A 17,216-nucleotide genomic window follows, 5' to 3' on the forward strand; every position below is an offset into this window, starting at 1 on the left:
CCAGCTCATTGCAACCAGCAGAAAGTCTCCCTTTCACTCCACCAAGGAATCTGGCTGAGGTCTGATTTTCACACTCTGGAGCAGATTAAGGCAGCAGTTCCTTGGCTGGAGCTCACCCACAGTCCCCGAGCATGCTGCTCTCCAGAGAGTGTCTCAAGGACAGTGGCCACACTCATCACAGCACAGCATGTTGCCACCAGGCAGTCCCTGTGGAGGTGAGGAGACAGAAGACTTGGGGTTCATTTGTGTCTTGCAGAGGTGACCTCTTGTTGACGGCACGGTGTGGAGACAAGGAGCAGAGCCTGGCTTGGAGCTGCAGCATGTCCAAAGCTAGTGGCCATCCAGGAGCGTTAACAAACTCCTTAGATGAATCTCAATTATTGCCTCTGTACTAACCATAGGGATCCAGGAAGACAGGGAGGTGTCCGAGTACCTCAGAAAAATCCATCAAGGACCCACGCTACCTCACTGGCACTTCTCTCATACTTACGGACCATGGATGTAAAAAAGTACCTTTCCTGAGCATATGCTAAATAGCCATGGAGCAAATCTATCAACATTAATGGTTTCCCCAAGACTGAGGCACCATCACACTGAAGCCAAACTCCCTTGTGGCTCACGTCTGTGTCTTCGCCCAGGAGTTCATGACCAAAGTGGGACATAAAGCTAGACAGTCATGGGGCTACCATGCTCCCTTGCCACAAACCATCCCTGCCTTGGACAGCTCAGCCTGGTGTACCAGTCCTTGGCTCTGTTTTAGCGTCTTCATTTCTGAAAGCTTAATTTGGTTTTGAAAAATGATAACTATTCTCAGCGGATATTTTCATTGTCTGTTCTTTAATGAATTAAACTTGAAACAGAGCATTCACTTTAAAACAATTTTCAGTAAACATATAGGGATTTGGATGAAAGAATGTCTCTGAGAAAAGTAAGCAGTGCTTTTTTTAAAAAAAAAACAGATTATGATGCCAAAAACTAACAGAATTCTTATGCTGAAGAAGGAACGGAAAAATTAAGCAGAGAGTAACATTTCCCACACAAGTTTTAATTTTGGTCAAAAAGTTCTTGTTTGTCCCAAAACATTTTGATGAAAATTTTCAAATAGAGTCTTTAATCTTACTCTGAGCTGCTGCAGGGTTTGCTTTTCTCCTCTTTATTCTTTGGATTTGCCTTCTCGGGAAGATGAATGATGCTATGCTCTGATTTGTTTGTAGTCTTGGTGACAGGAGGTAAATTGAGGCAGAACATGCAACATGCCCACCTTCTTCAAGAGGAAAATATACACTGTCTTGTGTCAGCCCTCTGAGCAAAGGTGCAAATCCTGTGGCAACTGAGCTAAGCTTTGGGTGCGATGTGCTTTTGCCATCCGCAGAGGGATCAATAGAGCTGGCTGAAAAACTCTCAGCTGAACAACCTTGCACCAGAAAATGTTGCTTTGCAGCAATGCAAGTGTATTGCAATTTGGAAAAAAAAATCAATGTGGCAAAATGGGAGTAATGAAATACTTATTTAATCTACCTTGGGGTATCATTTCAGTTTGAGGTGGTGTTGCATTAAGCCTTGTACACTGCGTTTAAAGGCCAGTTGTCCAAGGGAGATCTCAGGGAGGTTTGACTGCACTTCTTGACCAGGTACAAATCTCCAGTTTTGTCCATCCAGGTCAGACCAGACAGTGCAGGAAATGTGTCTGATCTATTTCCCAGGATCATCTGAGAATTTCACCTAGGAAACACCACTCTACCCCACTGCAGAGACTACAGCTCGCACCAGGGGTCTTCCCTGCTCCGTGCACGTGATGGGGCATTTGGTGTCCTCCTGCAGACTCAAAGTTTATTGCAGGCTGCTGGGAAGTGCTTTGTGAACTAGGAAATGTTGTCTGTGCTCTTTGGACAAGGGTCTGGTGCCAGGGGGGAACAGTGTCCAACTTTCATCAAAAATATTACTTTATGTAGTCAAAAATGCTAATTTCTATACAACATTCCTTTATAGAGGATCGTTGATTTGAGGGTTGGGCCATGACAGATCTGTTAACGTCCTTCTCTCATGCTTTGATAAGAGACAAAGTGCTTTCTCTTTGCAATTTGAATTCAGAGATCTTTCCTTCCGATAGCTTGGAAAAATAAAATAAGCTCTGTTGGCTGTGGGTGGAAATGAGAATTTTCTTTCTCCTTTGTATAATTGGTTCCTGGTATTTCATCCAAATTTGAAGTGTTTTCCTCTTATATTTTGATTTTTAAATCTACAGATAACACATCCTGCTCACCATTGTTGAAATAAGAGATCTTCAAGAGAGATGATTCCCAAACCTAGTTTTTTAACTTTTTTATTCATAATAAGCTTAATATTTTTTGGCTTCTCATTCTATTTTGGAACAAAACCAAGTCTTAAAAATTAAAGTTTCTCACCAAATTAAACCTCAGATTCAACCGCCTTAAGGTTTCCATGATAATAAAAAAAAAAGCAATTGGCAAATCAAGGAGAAAGAAAGGCCTGAACATGTGTGATACAGAGAGCGCAGGCTTAATTCCTGTGCCATGACATGTGGTCTGACTCGTTCGTGGTGTTTTAGCAGGTAGCCTGGCTGTTTGGATCAAACGCAGGACCCCAAGCAGGGCTGCCACGTATTTCACATTTCCAGACAAATCCTTTTCTTCTGGAATGGGGCTTTGGCCACATGGTTTGGCTATCCTGCACATGCCGCAGCAGTGGGTCTGAGCGGGCTGTGGGGTACCCCAAATAGGGCTGTGCCTCCACAGATGGGCTCAGGCAGATTCACAGTAAGCCCGGCCCCAGGGGATGCAGCTTTGATGCTCATTTTTAACGGGGGTGCCTGCAAGCCACAGCTGGCCAGTGTCCATCTGGTGGGTCATGTGAAAGGACTTAGCCCAACCACTTTGTTTAAGAAGCTGCCATTAGTTGGCAGCACTAAATGGCCATCAAGAAGGGAACATCCTTGGCGGCGGTCAAATATCTCCAAGCACTGGCAGGAGCCTTGCACTGAGACCTCCTTATGCTAATCACTATTTACAGCCTAATCCAATCTCCCTGGCCATCAATCCATCCCGCCTCGGCATCAAAACTCCCTTTGCATAACACTGCGGGCACATAAAGCAATGCTAGATATGTCTCTCACTTATCCCCACCCTGTTTCTTTCCCACTCAGACGTCTGGATGCAAACCTTATCTCTGTGGTGCCCGAGAAGAGCTTTGAGGGGCTGCTCTCCTTGCGTCACCTGTGGCTGGATGATAATGCCCTGACGGAGATCCCTGTCCAAGCTCTGAACCACCTGCCAGCGCTGCAAGCCATGACCCTGGCTCTCAACCAGATCTGGCACATTCCCGATTACGCCTTCCAGAACCTCAGCAGCCTCGTGGTGCTGTAAGCTTTCTCCACTTGTTACTCCCTCGCGGCTGCGGCATGCTCCGGCTGGGACAAGGTGCTGACCATGCCTGGCAAATGGGGTCCTTCTCCCACAAGAAGACCTGGTAGTCGCTATCCAGGAGCAACTTCTTGCTGCAGGGGGGGCAGGCAGAGGTTTTGCTCACAAGAGTCAAGGAATCCCCACCATTTGATATGAAATGCTAAAATTGCCTCTTTCAATTTTTGTCATATTTTCCCCACTTTTCTCTGAAGAGCCAAAAAGGTCCCCAATATCATTCAAAAAATGTTTTGTATTTAGAAAAAATATCAGTATCTGGAAACAAAAAGCAGGTTTTTTCCCTGAAGATTCAAGAAACAAAAAGCTTCTCATTTCTATTTGCCCCTCCAATCCCTGTGTTAAAACTACAGGAATTTCTATCAACATGAAAAAAAACAAAATTGCACCAACCTGCAGTCAGGTTAAAAAGCACTATTTTTTTCTTGGAAAACATGCCAAGAAAACTTTTTGACCAAATGTAATTTTGAACGAAAGGTCTAACCTCAACACCTTGTCCAAGCCTGTGCCCGCTTATTGGCACGACTGTGTTATATATGCAGATTAACTATTCTTCGCAGTGATCACAACCCCACTGTGCATGTTGTTGTCCAGTTTGCATTATAAACATTTTACTGACAGTGTTCAGAGCAGTGTAGAGAATGGTGCTGCTCTCCGAGGGTACCTGGTCCAGGAGGGGAACATTTAGTCCATGGGCAGTGAGACACAGTTAACGCTCTGCAGCCTGTAATCAGAAAGCAAACCGATGTCTTTGGCAGTTGCATCAGGAGGTGCATCCTTTCAATCAACAGAGGCTTGTATATTATCTAGCTTTTAAAAGGAAGTTTACATTTGCAAATTAGCTAGTCAGTACTTTTTTGGTGTTGATTAGCAAGTTCAGGTGCAATTGTAAACTACTTTAGAGCTCCTGTATCTACATGAAATGCTACCTTTTAGTTCAGTAAGACATATTGATGCCAGGATATTAAGTAACCTCAGCATGTAATGCCTTAGTGAAAGTTTAGCAATTATTTCGCTTTCAAAATTTAAAGTGTTTGCTGAAGCCATTTAGCATAGAAAGTGCTTGGACAAAGCACAGTCCAGAGTTTTACTAAGCATCAACTTCAGTTGTTTAGACAAAGCATAAAGGCTTATTTAGGAGAAATGCTAAAAGCAACTTGAGAAATGTCAAATAAGTAGTTTTCACCCACAATAGTGCTCATTCTACAAGGCATCCCATGACCATCATAATGCAACCACTTCATTCAGCTTTAATATCTAGCACGGAGGGTGAGCTGACATTTGGGTTTTTATTTCAGTCTCAAAAGCATACTGCTTTCATTCTGGTTTATCCCATGCTTTGGGTGAGAAGCAACTCCTTAATTAAACAGGCAAGCTCAAGAAATAAAAGTCATTGACCATTAGGTCACAAGGGAGAGAATAATGTCCCACCACAGACAATTGGAAGGGAACGCTTGTCTGATCCTGCCAGGCGCTGTGGGACACAATGCTAAATTTTTGTGGGATCACAAGTGTTTGGCAGAACTGGCCCCATAAATCTCTCCCATGCTTCCATGCATACCCTTGTCAGCGCGCAGCCCGTGGAAAGTCACCCAGTGTTCTTTCTGCGTCCCTACCAGGGATGTTTCCCTGCTTCGGACTCGCCCACCAAGCTGAGAAGCACATGCTCCCAAAAGCCAGCCGAGCTAGGCAGTAAAGCTTGCGAGGAAACTTTCCCTACTAGGATGCAGACGATACATATGTGCATTCCTCTGGAAGTGTCTGAATTAGCAAGTAGATTGAGAAGAGCTGGATGCTACCACAAACATCAGGAAACTTCTAGCCCGAGAGGTATTAAAATGAGCACCTGGGGGAGGAGAGCCAAAGGCAGATGTGGAGAAGCACAGGGGAATCTCTTGTATACAGCCTGATTAATACTCATGGACACGGCTGACCACGGCTGAGGGCATGACCTTCCCAGGTGCAGAGATGTGCTTTTCCTCCTCCACACACCTTGGGCCTTTGGGAGAGATGTGGGTGATCATCCAGCACTGACACAAAGCACCAACATCAGAATATACAAGCCTCAATCTGGAACAAGTTAAGGGGTTCAGCCTGTGCTAATAAATTATACCTCTGTTGAGGAATTCCCTGATCTTATTCCCATCTATTGCTGCTACAGGTTTCTAACTAGGGCTGCAGGGTGTTCAGTAAGCAGAGCCTCATGTAAATCACTCATCATGAAATCTATGAGTCTTGGTAATTGGCACCATCCTTTCCCCAGCTTTGATAACAAGGTCTTCGAGTGCTGTGATGTTGGCACTATGCTGCTGATAGCAGAAGGGAGATGGCTTGCTTGATCAGGGTGGCTCATGGGAATAGGATACTGAAGATCTTACCTCCAAGTCTGATCTATTCAGGACAGAATGTGTCTTAGCATATACAAGCAGAAATAGTCAGGAGTATTTTTCAGCTAATGATTTGTGTGGAGCAAAGGGCTTTTTACAAAAAGCATCTTCTTTCTTGGGCATAAAAGATTTTTCATTTAGAAGTGAGCATCTGAAACCCCCATGCTGCTGTGCTGACAGGCTGATAAAGTACATAACAGCAGTTCTCGTTAGTGTCCCTCATCTCGTCTGCCGGCTGAATTCAGCAGAAACTCCCAAACCAGGAATCACAGCACCTCTTTCAGTCTCAGTCGTCAGAGGGGTCCACTAACCCTGCAGTAAAATCTCACATGGACAAATTTGGGAACCGCTGCCAGGAATTACCCCAACACCACAGACATGTCCGTGCTGCCACATCTCTGAAATGGGCTGCAGTTCCCTTCTTTCCTGGTGTCACCAAAGGAGCTGTGAGAGCTCTCAGCAGAGATGCTAGGACGTGGATGGGACACAGAGTCAGGGTGCCCTCTCCTACACAGGCCAGGCAGTAGAGAGGTTTGCTCTGCAGCCCTGTAATGATGGACCTGGTTAGAGAAAGTCTTTGGGTAGTTTTATTTTCATCACATGGCAGGGAATCCCTTAAGTTAGAGCAAACGAGGTCAAAACCCGGATCCTTCTCTGCTTGGGTCCACAGGGAGCCTTAGCTCCCGGAAACCCTGCTGACTCGAACATTCCTGCAATGCTGAACATCCCACTGACAAAAGGACCCAGCATTTGCTGCTTCACAGGGAGTGAGCTTGGAGCCAGTGAGTTAACTTGGCCCCATAATGCAAAAAAGATGCTCCACTCCTCTTATCTGGCCCTGACCCTTGTCTGCCTGCACACAAGTCTTTGGAAAACAAGTTCTCTGAGAAAGTTGTTTTCATGACACTACCAGTTATTTTTGCTTAACGGCCCATAATTCTTGCACTCCGTCTCTACCTCTTCTGTGCCATCGCTGTATTTGTGACTGTCTGTCATATCCTTCCCTCATCGTGGCTTTTCCAGTCCCTGTTCAGTTAGCTGTTTTGCAACCAGAAGCTAGTCTACATATCACACTTGTTTGTTCCTCTGCACCTTTGAGGTGGAGGGACCAGAACCGCACAATGTAGCAAAGACAAAAATGAACAATGAGTTTATACACTGGCATAATGCTGTTCTGTAGCCCATTTTCTCTCTATAGGTCATTCCTATAATTTGATTTGCTTTTTTGACATCTACTAAACACCAAGAGCTCCTTCCTGTATATAATTAAAAGCCTGTTACTCCATATGCTCATGTAAGACTGGTTCCCCCCTCCCCTTTACATCACCTTACATTCATGTAACCTGAATTTCAGCTGATGTTTTATTGTTGAGGACAAGCCACTCACCTGCAAGTGCTTCCCTCCTAGGTCACCCAGCAAGACCTTCCAACTGAATGTGTTGAGATCTGAAGACAGTAAATGAAGGATATTTAGTAGAATTTCTCTTTCTTACAGTTTTTATCATGTAAGGACATGATGCAGCTCTCTCTCTAACAGCATGGTTTAGTGACTAGAGGAGAAAAATCGTTTCCAAGACTCCTGGGTTCCCATTCCCATTTTGGTCCTTGTTCTGGTGTTACTCTGGCCAAAACTTTCAAAAGGGCCCACTGATTTTTAATGCCCTCCCTGCCTGGGAGCAAACGTCAAACGCCTCATCCCTGCTTTCCAGGGGAGCTGGGCACCAGTAGTTTCAGCTGATATCTGTGAGACTCAGAGCTCCCCAGCAGGACAATCCCATCTGTTAGATCAGTGTCAGGATGAACCTGTGCATCTTTACCTTCACCTGTAGAAGGGAGTTAAGAAGTCCCTTTCTGAGAAGTTCTTGGGAACCATGGTGTTGGTGGGGAGTGCCAGGCATGTGCAATTCATTATCACTAAGAACAATATTGCCTGGAACATCTGGGTCCCATTCATGGGCCTTTTAATTTGCAAAAGTGCCTTTTCTCTCTGAGGACCGAGCATGCTGCCTTGGCAAAAGTGAGTTTCCCTCTCCAGCACTTGAGGAAGAAGCAAACAGCACTCCAATGCACCCCTGACAATGTCACTTCTGATTGAGCTTTATTCTTCACCAGACAACTCTCATGCTGGTCCTTCACTGCCGGAAATAATCCATGGGAATTTGCACCATTTATGATTTACGTTTCTCTACTTAACCATGGCCAAATTGAGGAAAAGGACAATTTTTCCACAATAGAGCTGGAAATTCATCATGGCAATAGCTGGTCCAGTGGGGGAATTCGTATCATGTCAGATTTGAAATTGGTTCAAATCATCTAATGCAAATAACTGATGGAAAGTGTTTGCATTTGTCCTTTTTGAGAAGAAAAAAATGAAGTCATGAGAAATGAAAGCAATGGAGAATCCACCACTTCTCTTTGTAGTTTGTTCCAGTGGTTAATCATAGTTAGTGTTAACAAAAAAAAAAAAAAAGCTCATATTTCCCATTTGAATTTTCTTTGGCTTTGACTTCAGACATTTGTTCTTATTATTCTTTTCTCCACTAAATCACAGAACCATTTTAGTACCCATTTTCTAACCAGGAAGAATCCTATACGTTACACTGCACTCATCCCCTTGATCTTATTTTTAATAAGCTAAACAGACTGAGTTCTCTAAGTCTCCATCCTAGTTTTTTCCAGCCTTTGGATAATTTTTATTGCTCTTGTCTGCACCCATTCCAAATTATCAACATCCAGTTAACAATGTGGGTACCAGAAATACATTTAGCCTTCCAGAGCCATTTTCACCAGTGCACGATGCAGATGTAATATAATTTCCCTTTCCTTACAGTCTACTCTTCTGTTCATGCAGACAAGGACCTTTATTGAACCAGTGTTTAGCACATTAGCTCAACCTGCTTTCCCTTGTGTGTAAGACAAATTGACAGAGGTGCCCTGTCGCTTAGAGTTGGCATTTCCAGAGTTGGAGCTCACAGTGCTAATGCCTGGGTTCGACTGTCTCTCACTTCAGTACGAGACTGTTTTCCAGGATCTTTTAACCCACTGGAAAGATACATGGAAAAGGGAGTGAAATGAAAATGAAACAACTTCTACTAGGAGTGCTGCAGGGATGATTTGGTAAAATCTCATTTATGCCCAATTTGTGATAAGAAATCATTGGTAAGGACAGAAAATCTTTCTTCTAGAAACTGCTGTGCACTTTTTTTGTGGGGCACAAAGGAATCTTGCAGGGTTGTTTTTTTTCTGGTGTGCTTCTAAAGTCTCATTGCCTGAGACACCGACCAAGATGAAGCGTCCCTCCCAAGCGTGCTTGGGGGATTGTGGCCGTTTGGTGTTCTGCAGCCACTGTAATTTATTCCGCCTTTCAGCAAGGCAGAGCATGGGTTCACCTGACACAGCAAAGGAGCTAGCCTGTCTCACGACATGTGGTAGCACTCGTGCTGCTGCAGGAGCACATGGGGCAAATTTTCTGCTGTCCTGCCAGAGGTCAGTCATGACAATTGCTTTTGCAATGAGACCACTGTTTTCTAATGGAGGTGCATAACTGAATAACAGTCTACATGCCAGCCCATAAAAAAGCAACAACTGCCTCCTTCCCGGGCAAAGCTACTCTCATGGATGATTGCCCAAAACCAGCCTCCCGACATGGTACTGACCTGCAAAGGGAGATACACAGAACTCAAAGATCGTTGATCTTACTGAGGACAGTGGTGGATACTATCTCCAATAGGAATAGCAAGGGCTTAAAGACTTCTCATGTTTTTGCATGACAAGAGGGTTGTTTATAGCCCAGAACCAAGTATCTTGAGCTGCTATCAAACCAGCTGTAATTTACGGGGCAGAATATAACGTTGTGTGGGCTGAGCTCAAATTGACAAACACTGGAGATGTTGCAATTCCACTTGTTAAAATTTGTTTGCCAGGGGAGAAAAAAAGGCAGGATGGAAGAAAGGAACATCTTTTCAAGTGTTTACCTTTCCAGCACTCTTGTTTCTATTATTGCCATGTGGTTGAGTAACAACTCTAGAGTTCAGCTTGGACAGCAAATTTTTTTATAACTCTCTTTTTCAGTTGTTCATAATTTTCTCACCAGCAAAGAACTTCCTTCTGATGATTTTCATTACCCTGCCTCCAAACAAAGCACTTTAGAGCCAAATATAAACACAGCAGGTGATTGCTTTTCTATTCTGTCTCCTTGCCTGACTTGAGCGATAGTAGTCAGTTGATCAGCGTGTCCGAGCTTAGACAAGGTCTCCTGTTGTACCACTCTGACAAAACTCCAAGGAGTTCACATCTTCCCCAGCATTCAGCATTTCCTTTCTCACCACGCTGTCCCCTCGCAGCCATATGGGGCAAGACGTTCCTGTGGTACCTCTTGCTGCCATTACAGACCGACTCCAGATCCAAACCCTCGATTTGCCAAATGCAGTATCCAGTGCTCAAACGGACCTAATATTGTTGGCACCATCTTGCACTAGAAGTGCCAAGTGAGGTAAGGCCAACACGATCTGAAGCTATCCCATAACATTGGATAGAGGAAACCGCCTGGACTTGAACTTCTTTTCTTGTGATGAAGAGAAATTTCTCCTGTAAGATTCTGATTTTGATCTCAGCTTCTTTTCTCCTCTAAGAGTCACAATCAAACCAAGTTTTCTTGCAGGCAACTTACTTTTCTTTTTTCCCGTTTGCTCAAAGGAGCAAATATATTTTATCACACATCTTTTCCCCTCCCTTCCCCTTCCTCTGAAGTGTTTGTATGTTCTCATCCCAATGACAAACATCCGTCTTGGGCTGGTTTCTGTTTTGCAAGCCCCTACCAAACTGCCCTAGAGCCTGGCTGTTCCTCCACTCCCAGCTCCCTCCTGTTTTACCCTAGAATATTTGGCAGTGGGAGCTGCCTGTGCTCAGCCAAACAGCTCACACTTGAATCCAGGTGGAGTGAGAGATTTTTCAAGCTGAGACAGATTTAAATCAAGCAGCAAATAACGAAAAAGTCATTGATCCATCTGCCAGTGTGGAGTCTCCCTCAGGCTCTTGGAAGGAGACAGCAGTCTTGGACAAAGGCTGGTGCATCCCTGAGCGTGGGCAAGGGAGAAAAGGACCCCAGAAGCAAGTGGTGTGGCAGCAGATTAACCACATGGCACTCTGTGTTATAGGAGAACCTGGACTGTAAAATGAACTGGTGGGGAAACCTACCCTGACAGAGAGCAAGGATGGTATCCTGCCCCAGAGGACCTTACCTCCTTGGTGGGCATTTCTCCGCACAGACCATCCCCATGCAAGGATGGACATCACTAATGTGCTTAAGCCCAGGCTGGTAGCAGTGCAGACTGGGCAGCAGTGGGTTGTCTTCTCCTGTTTTTCAGCAGACTTTCCTCAGGCTGCTCCAAGGTCTCTCTATATGGACTTCAAGGTGCCCTTGAGTGGGATTTCAGAGGGGGATGCCATGTGGCTCCCACCAGCTGTAAAGGAAGCCCAGTGGCTAAAACACTCAGATGTGCACATGCACACACAGTCTCTGCCAATCAGAGAGGAGGAATCCAGGAATGAAGGTCTTGGGTTTGCCAAAAAACTGAGACATGGGAGTAAGAAGCCCATGGAAACAGAGAACCCAGCAGATGGGGCTCCAGGGGAACTCATCATCTGTGGAGCTTCAAAGACAAAAATACCCCAGGTGGCTTTACAAGCCAGGGGGCCCCCAACACATGGCTCTCCAGCACCAGCATTAAGGTTGGGAGGTCCAGAGCCCTTAAGCACCAGATGTTTGTGGCGTATAGCACAAGGGTGAAGGGGCACAGGGAAAAAATTGCTGCCTTAGTGTAGAGAATGTGTGTCAGCCTGCCACATGGCCCCTGCACTTCAGCCAGACACTCTGAAGCATTAAACTGAAGACAACTTTCATTGCAATCAAACTGGAGCTAATCCAGGAACTGGCAGCATTTTCATTTTTTTGCAAGTAAAGATACTAAACTGTGACTAATAGGATGATTTTCAACTCAAAGCCTTCTTGCTGCTCCTAAGGCTCTGAGGAGTCCAAATATGACTGTGTGTTTAGATAGCACCCGGTGCCCATGAACAACTGCTGAAGCCACATGGCACTTTGTAGGGTTGGGTCCAATGTAAGGTGAGATCTAGAGTGTTTCTTGAAGCTTCTTGCTTAAGCACGTTCATCCAAAGTCACCCACCAGCTGTGACAGTGGAGGTCTCAGGGAAACTCCTACATCAGCCTGGATTTCCTGGGAGAAATGAGAGCTCTGTAGCTGCTCTGCAAGCACTACTGCACCTAGCGTGTGTCTCATGAGGCAAGCGAGGGGACCTTATAACACCCTTCGTCATCCCAGCCCCGGCTGTGCTCAGCTTGCAGGATGTCTCTGGGCCATGGCTCAGACTGGTAGGAAAAGGTCAGCTTGCATCTCCACTGAACATCTCTGTTTTGTCCACAGGCACCTGCACAACAACCGAATCCAAAGCCTGGGAGCCAACGGCTTTGATGGGCTGCACAGCTTGGAAACCCTGTGAGTCACCTGTTTTCTTCTCTGTCCTAAAGAGCTCGTGTGTGTTCATCCCCTCCAGCACAGCCGGCAGGAAAGGGCTAGTGACTCTGGGTCAGCCCCACTGCATGTTCACTCGTCACCATGTTGTGAGGGCAGCAGCAGGGCTGGCTCCCGGCACCAGCCCAGCAAGCAGATGCCCAGGGCATGATGCAGCCTGGGGTGGTGGCAGACTGGACTTTCTCCCTGCACCTGTGCAAGCTGGCCCAGCTGCGCTGCTGCTGCAAAGGGGTCTGCGCATGTGGGTAGAGCGGCTGGGAGAGGGCTCTAAGGACCTGGACACAAATCTAGTCCTGGTGCAATCCAGAGAGCTTGCATGCATGCTCTGCTCAGGGAGTGTCCCCACCTCCTCACCACACGCACGTGGTCCCAAAGCCCCCTAAACACCTGATGCCACCAAAATGAGGGGCTGGCTTGAGTTCCAGGCTGGTAAAATCCTTGGGCATCTGTGGATTATCTCTCTTTGAGATGGTCCCATGTCCCCTGGCATCACCCACAGCCAGCTGACTTCACCTTGCACCATGTTCTTGATCTGGTTGGGTAGGCAATCTGTCAGGAGACCACAGGGAAAGATGGGAATCAGGAATGAACTCTCCTCCAGGGCACATCTTCATTAGCAGCAGACGGGTCACCCTGAACTCAGGGAGATTTAAATCTGACAGCCTTGCCTTGCACACACCACACCTTTGACAGCAGTGTGAATTACTTGGGTCTCATGTGCCGTGCATTGGCCTAGGAGGAAACATAAACAGCAAGCAGATAAATCAAGGCTCTGAAAGACTGGAAGAGGTGCCTTGCTGCCTTCAGTTGTGCAGAAACATGTCCCTTCATGCAGGCCTTGGGGTCAGAGTCAGGCCCTCACTCCTTGCCAGGGAGAAATAGGGGGTCTGGGTCATGGCAAAAAGAGGTGACACTTCCAGCATTCAAGTGCCATTCAAGGAGACAGGGCCCCTCTGTGCTGAGCACGGTGCCAGCAACAGTGATCAGGCGAGAGTGGAAGCAGCAGGCAAGCCCTTGGTCCCTAGACACACTCCTCGGGAGCAGGACCATGACACGCATTGTCTCTTTCAGACTGGCACATCCTGGAGCCACCCAGAAGGGCTCAGCTGGAGAGAGGTTGAACTGTGCCAGGGATGATGCGGGAAGGGAGGCTGGACGGTCTCCACTGGTGATCCACGGATCTCCCCGGCCATTGTGCCAGCTTGGCTTTCTCCCCAGTTATTTCTAGTGGGCACAGACAAATACGTGAGGGCAGAGCCATGGCATCCGGGCAGCACAAAGGCAGGCAGGTTGTAGTAGGGAGTGGAGGACTTGCTGATGGAAGAAAACCCTGTTTGGGCTCTAACCCAGGTAGACCATGCAGCAAGACCACAGCCTACACCAGGGCAACCTTATTCTGCAGCCAAGGTAGTTAAAGCCACCCTACTGCCCATCCCAAGCAGGATGGAGCTGCAGAGAAGAAGCAGGCCCCTTATTTACTGTGGGAAAGACTAAAGGGCTTCCATCACTCTGGGATATAGTTCAGCTTCCATAGACACTTGTGCTGAAAGCTCATGTCCCCTCTCTTCCCCTCTGCTCCCACTCGAGCACTTTCTTTGCCTTTTGTTGCCCATCTGAGATGCTCCCCAGCACTCAGGGGAGCTCAGAGTGTCCCCCTCTTACTCTCAGTCCCCGCAGGGACAGGTCTGCCTAACACTGCAGGGACAGGGCTCTCTGCAGGGCTGCGGCGGTGGCAGTCCTGTCCCTGCTGACCAGGCAGCCCTGGGAGTTTTGGACCTCCAGGGGTTGTCCCCTCGGAGCAGGGATCTGCCTGTGTCCAAGCTCTGATGGCCCCAACTTGTGCGTGTGAGTATCCCACAGCTCCCATCCTCCACAAGATGCCTGCAGCTGCAAGGACAGTGCTGTGGGCGAGATCTCCAGACTCTCCTCCACATCTGATCACACTGAAGGAGTGTCTTCAAGAGACAGTGAGCTGGCTTTTGCTGCTCTTGGCTTGAGCATCCCATTATCACCTTCAGGCCAGCAAGTATTTCAAGTCACTGATCTTTGAGGAACACTTTGTTCCTCAACTGGAGCCATCCCCCTCGTGTTAATCTCCAGCACTCATCTGCCCTGCTGACAAAAGCTGGCCAAGCTTTGTGGCAAAAAAACAGCCAAGCATTTGGCTGCAACAGCCCAGCCAAGCTGCTAGACCTGCATTTACCTACCACCTCTCAGCTCCTGTGCATGTGGAGACTATTACAGTCTCCGCACATACCCTTTAACTCAAATTATGATTACATTCTGTTGACAGCACTTAGCACATTTTCTTGGCTTGTGGAGGCCAAACTGTGCTCTCAGTTACCCCGTGGGCATTACCTCCTGGAAGGCAGCAGGATGGTAAGACTTGGTGAAGACAGAAACTTCTCCAGGGTTCCTAAAATGAGTATTTGTGGCCAGATGCTGATTATAAGCCAGGCACAATAGCTGAAGAACTGTAGAAGCTGAGAGGAAAAAAATTGTTTCGGGCTTTTCAGAAAAGCCTAGGAAGTTTTAGGTGCAGAAACCTGTGTTCCCATAAGGGAAGTGTTTCTTCTCATATTCAGCTAGACAGGGAAATTTCTATTTTTATCAAATGCAGCCAAAATTTTAAGAGAAACAGCACCCACTGTTCCATGCAGGTCCCAGCACTGTGCAAGCTGCCTATGCACAACCACACCAGATGCCTACCCCAGGTCCTATCATTTCTGCAAAAACAGATCCCCGTGGAGCATCTCTGTTCTTGGAGAGGGCTTGGCCCTGATATTTTAGGAGGGCAGCAGATCTAGAAAGAGGTAAAGTGAAGCCAGATGAATGACTTCATGTTTCCCCTGCATTGACCTGCAGCTACTGTGCACAAGTCAGCTCTGCCAGGTACAGAGCAAGAGCAGCTCTGTGTTTTCCAAGCTGATGAGGGTGCAGGTAGATGTACAACACCCACCAGGTCTCAACCAGTCAAATACCATGTAGCTGGAGAAAGCAGTTCCAAGAAAATTTTCTCTGTCAGGGCAAGGTCTTGCTGTTCCCCCCCACCACCCCCCCCCAGCCTCATCTTTCTGGGAAGAAAACCTGGGCAGGTGGGCTGGAAGCAAGTCAGAGATGCTTTGGCAAGATTCCCAATAGGGTTTTGAAATAGCCTTGAAACCTAGTGAGATTCCCTCACCAGTTCCCATAAGCCTGAGAGATGACACAGAGCAATCCTGCAGGGCTGTGGGAAGAAACCCCAAGCATGGCTGAGGCATGAAACCAGGTATTAGATGGTCGAAGTGGGTGATACTTGGCATTTTTTAGCCCTCTACCAAAGACACAGAGTAAATAAGAATGTAAATGTCCTTATGTGACACGTTCTTCCTGTAGCCCCTTTGGGTAATGGACTAGATCCTTTAAATAAGGTGTAAGCTCAGGGGGTGCCCATAGGAGACGCAGAGCAGAGCCAGCGCTGCCAGTGGACCGGGGCCAGCTGGGAACGGAGACTTTAAATACCAAGGCAAGGACAACCATAACCCATAGGCATGCCAAGAAGGGAAGACCTGTGGCCAAGGGGAGCTTTTGGACCACAGCACATGGGTTGGTGCAGTGAGGTGGGGGAATCCCAAGAGGGCTTTGGGTGAGGAGTGGGGCAGTGAAACAAAGGAGAAAAGAAAAGTCAAGGGGAAGCACCACCTTTTGCAAGAAGTAGGCACAAGGCATGCGAAAAGCTGAGACTCCAGCCACACTGCTCTTCATGTCACTTTGCTGCTCGTGCTTTGCCTTGTAAAACCTGCCCTATAGTGTATTACTCTTTAGGCCGTTTAACGTGTACTGTAAAACATCGGGCAGCATAACCGGCTTCCTGCCGTTTCGATGGAAGGATCTTAACTTTTACATTTCCTGATTATGTTGGACTTAATTTCTCAATCTTTAACAATGCGGGGAGAAGGGAGATTATACCTGGTCTGTAGCGTAAACCTGGTAAGTAGAGATGCTTATGGAAAAGTTGATGTAAAGAGAAGTCAACTGCAGCCAGGAGCGTCGCTGCAATGACAGAGGTTGATTCTTGGAAACCTTCAGACCTTGTAGTCGGGGCTGGGGGCATGGCGCTAGGGGAGACAAGGCTGTGTTTTCAGAGGAGCAGCAATGAAAAAACACCATCCAAAGGCTTGCATGGACCTAATACAGGAGCCAAGTTCCCCACTGCTGTACAAGGACAGTATTTCTCATAGGGGGATCCCTGTGACATGAATTTCCACAGTGACACCGGTCTTTTGCCCAGGTTTCCTCCTTACCACCTTCGCCTGGAAAGCTGACGGGTGTCCCAAGGTCCTTGAGCTTTGTAGCCAGTCTGAATGCAATATAAACGGTGATGAATAATTGCCTCATGCCTTGTAGTGCTTGACTTTGACCTCACTAGATAGGTTGTGATAACACTGAACTTAGCCCTCTGCTTCCCTGGAATGTAGATGTTTCATAGATCAGATCTGGAGGGGAAGGTGAATGCATGAAGTCCCCTCAGACAGCCAAGCCCCAAGTCACTGCTCTCTGCAGGGTGAAAGGATAGAAGGGGTAGGTGACCTGAAACTATGCAGCCAAATATATATGTCTCCATGTGTGTGTACATATAGAGCTTCACAGATAGCCATGGGGAGGGCATCTAATCATGGAAGCTGAATTTCAGAGCTGGCCCCTAAGTTCTAGCTCCAAACACCATCATTTAGCATTTCCCAGCTTAACTGCTATTAGGGAGCCCTCAGCCTTGCCTGTGTCCCCATGGCAAAGCAGGGCAGACCCCAGACAGCAAGCGGAGAGTGCCGCTGAAGGGGTGGAGAGGTTTCTGCATGGATTTT

At 47.0% G+C, this 17,216-nt stretch overlaps 1 protein-coding gene across 1 annotated transcript in view; it reads left to right on the top strand.

Annotated features, from left to right (window-relative positions):
- Positions 1-17,216, top strand: part of LGR6 (leucine rich repeat containing G protein-coupled receptor 6) — a 148,202-nt gene that overhangs the window by 96,536 nt on the left and 34,450 nt on the right. The window contains exons 5-6 of the mRNA XM_059831199.1: positions 3,164-3,379; positions 12,268-12,339. Coding sequence (XP_059687182.1) covers positions 3,164-3,379; positions 12,268-12,339 — 288 coding nt within the window. The remainder of the gene's footprint in view (positions 1-3,163; positions 3,380-12,267; positions 12,340-17,216) is intronic.

This window comes from Gavia stellata, chromosome 30 (genome assembly GCF_030936135.1).
Source record: "Gavia stellata isolate bGavSte3 chromosome 30, bGavSte3.hap2, whole genome shotgun sequence".
Lineage (NCBI taxonomy): Eukaryota > Metazoa > Chordata > Aves > Gaviiformes > Gaviidae > Gavia > Gavia stellata.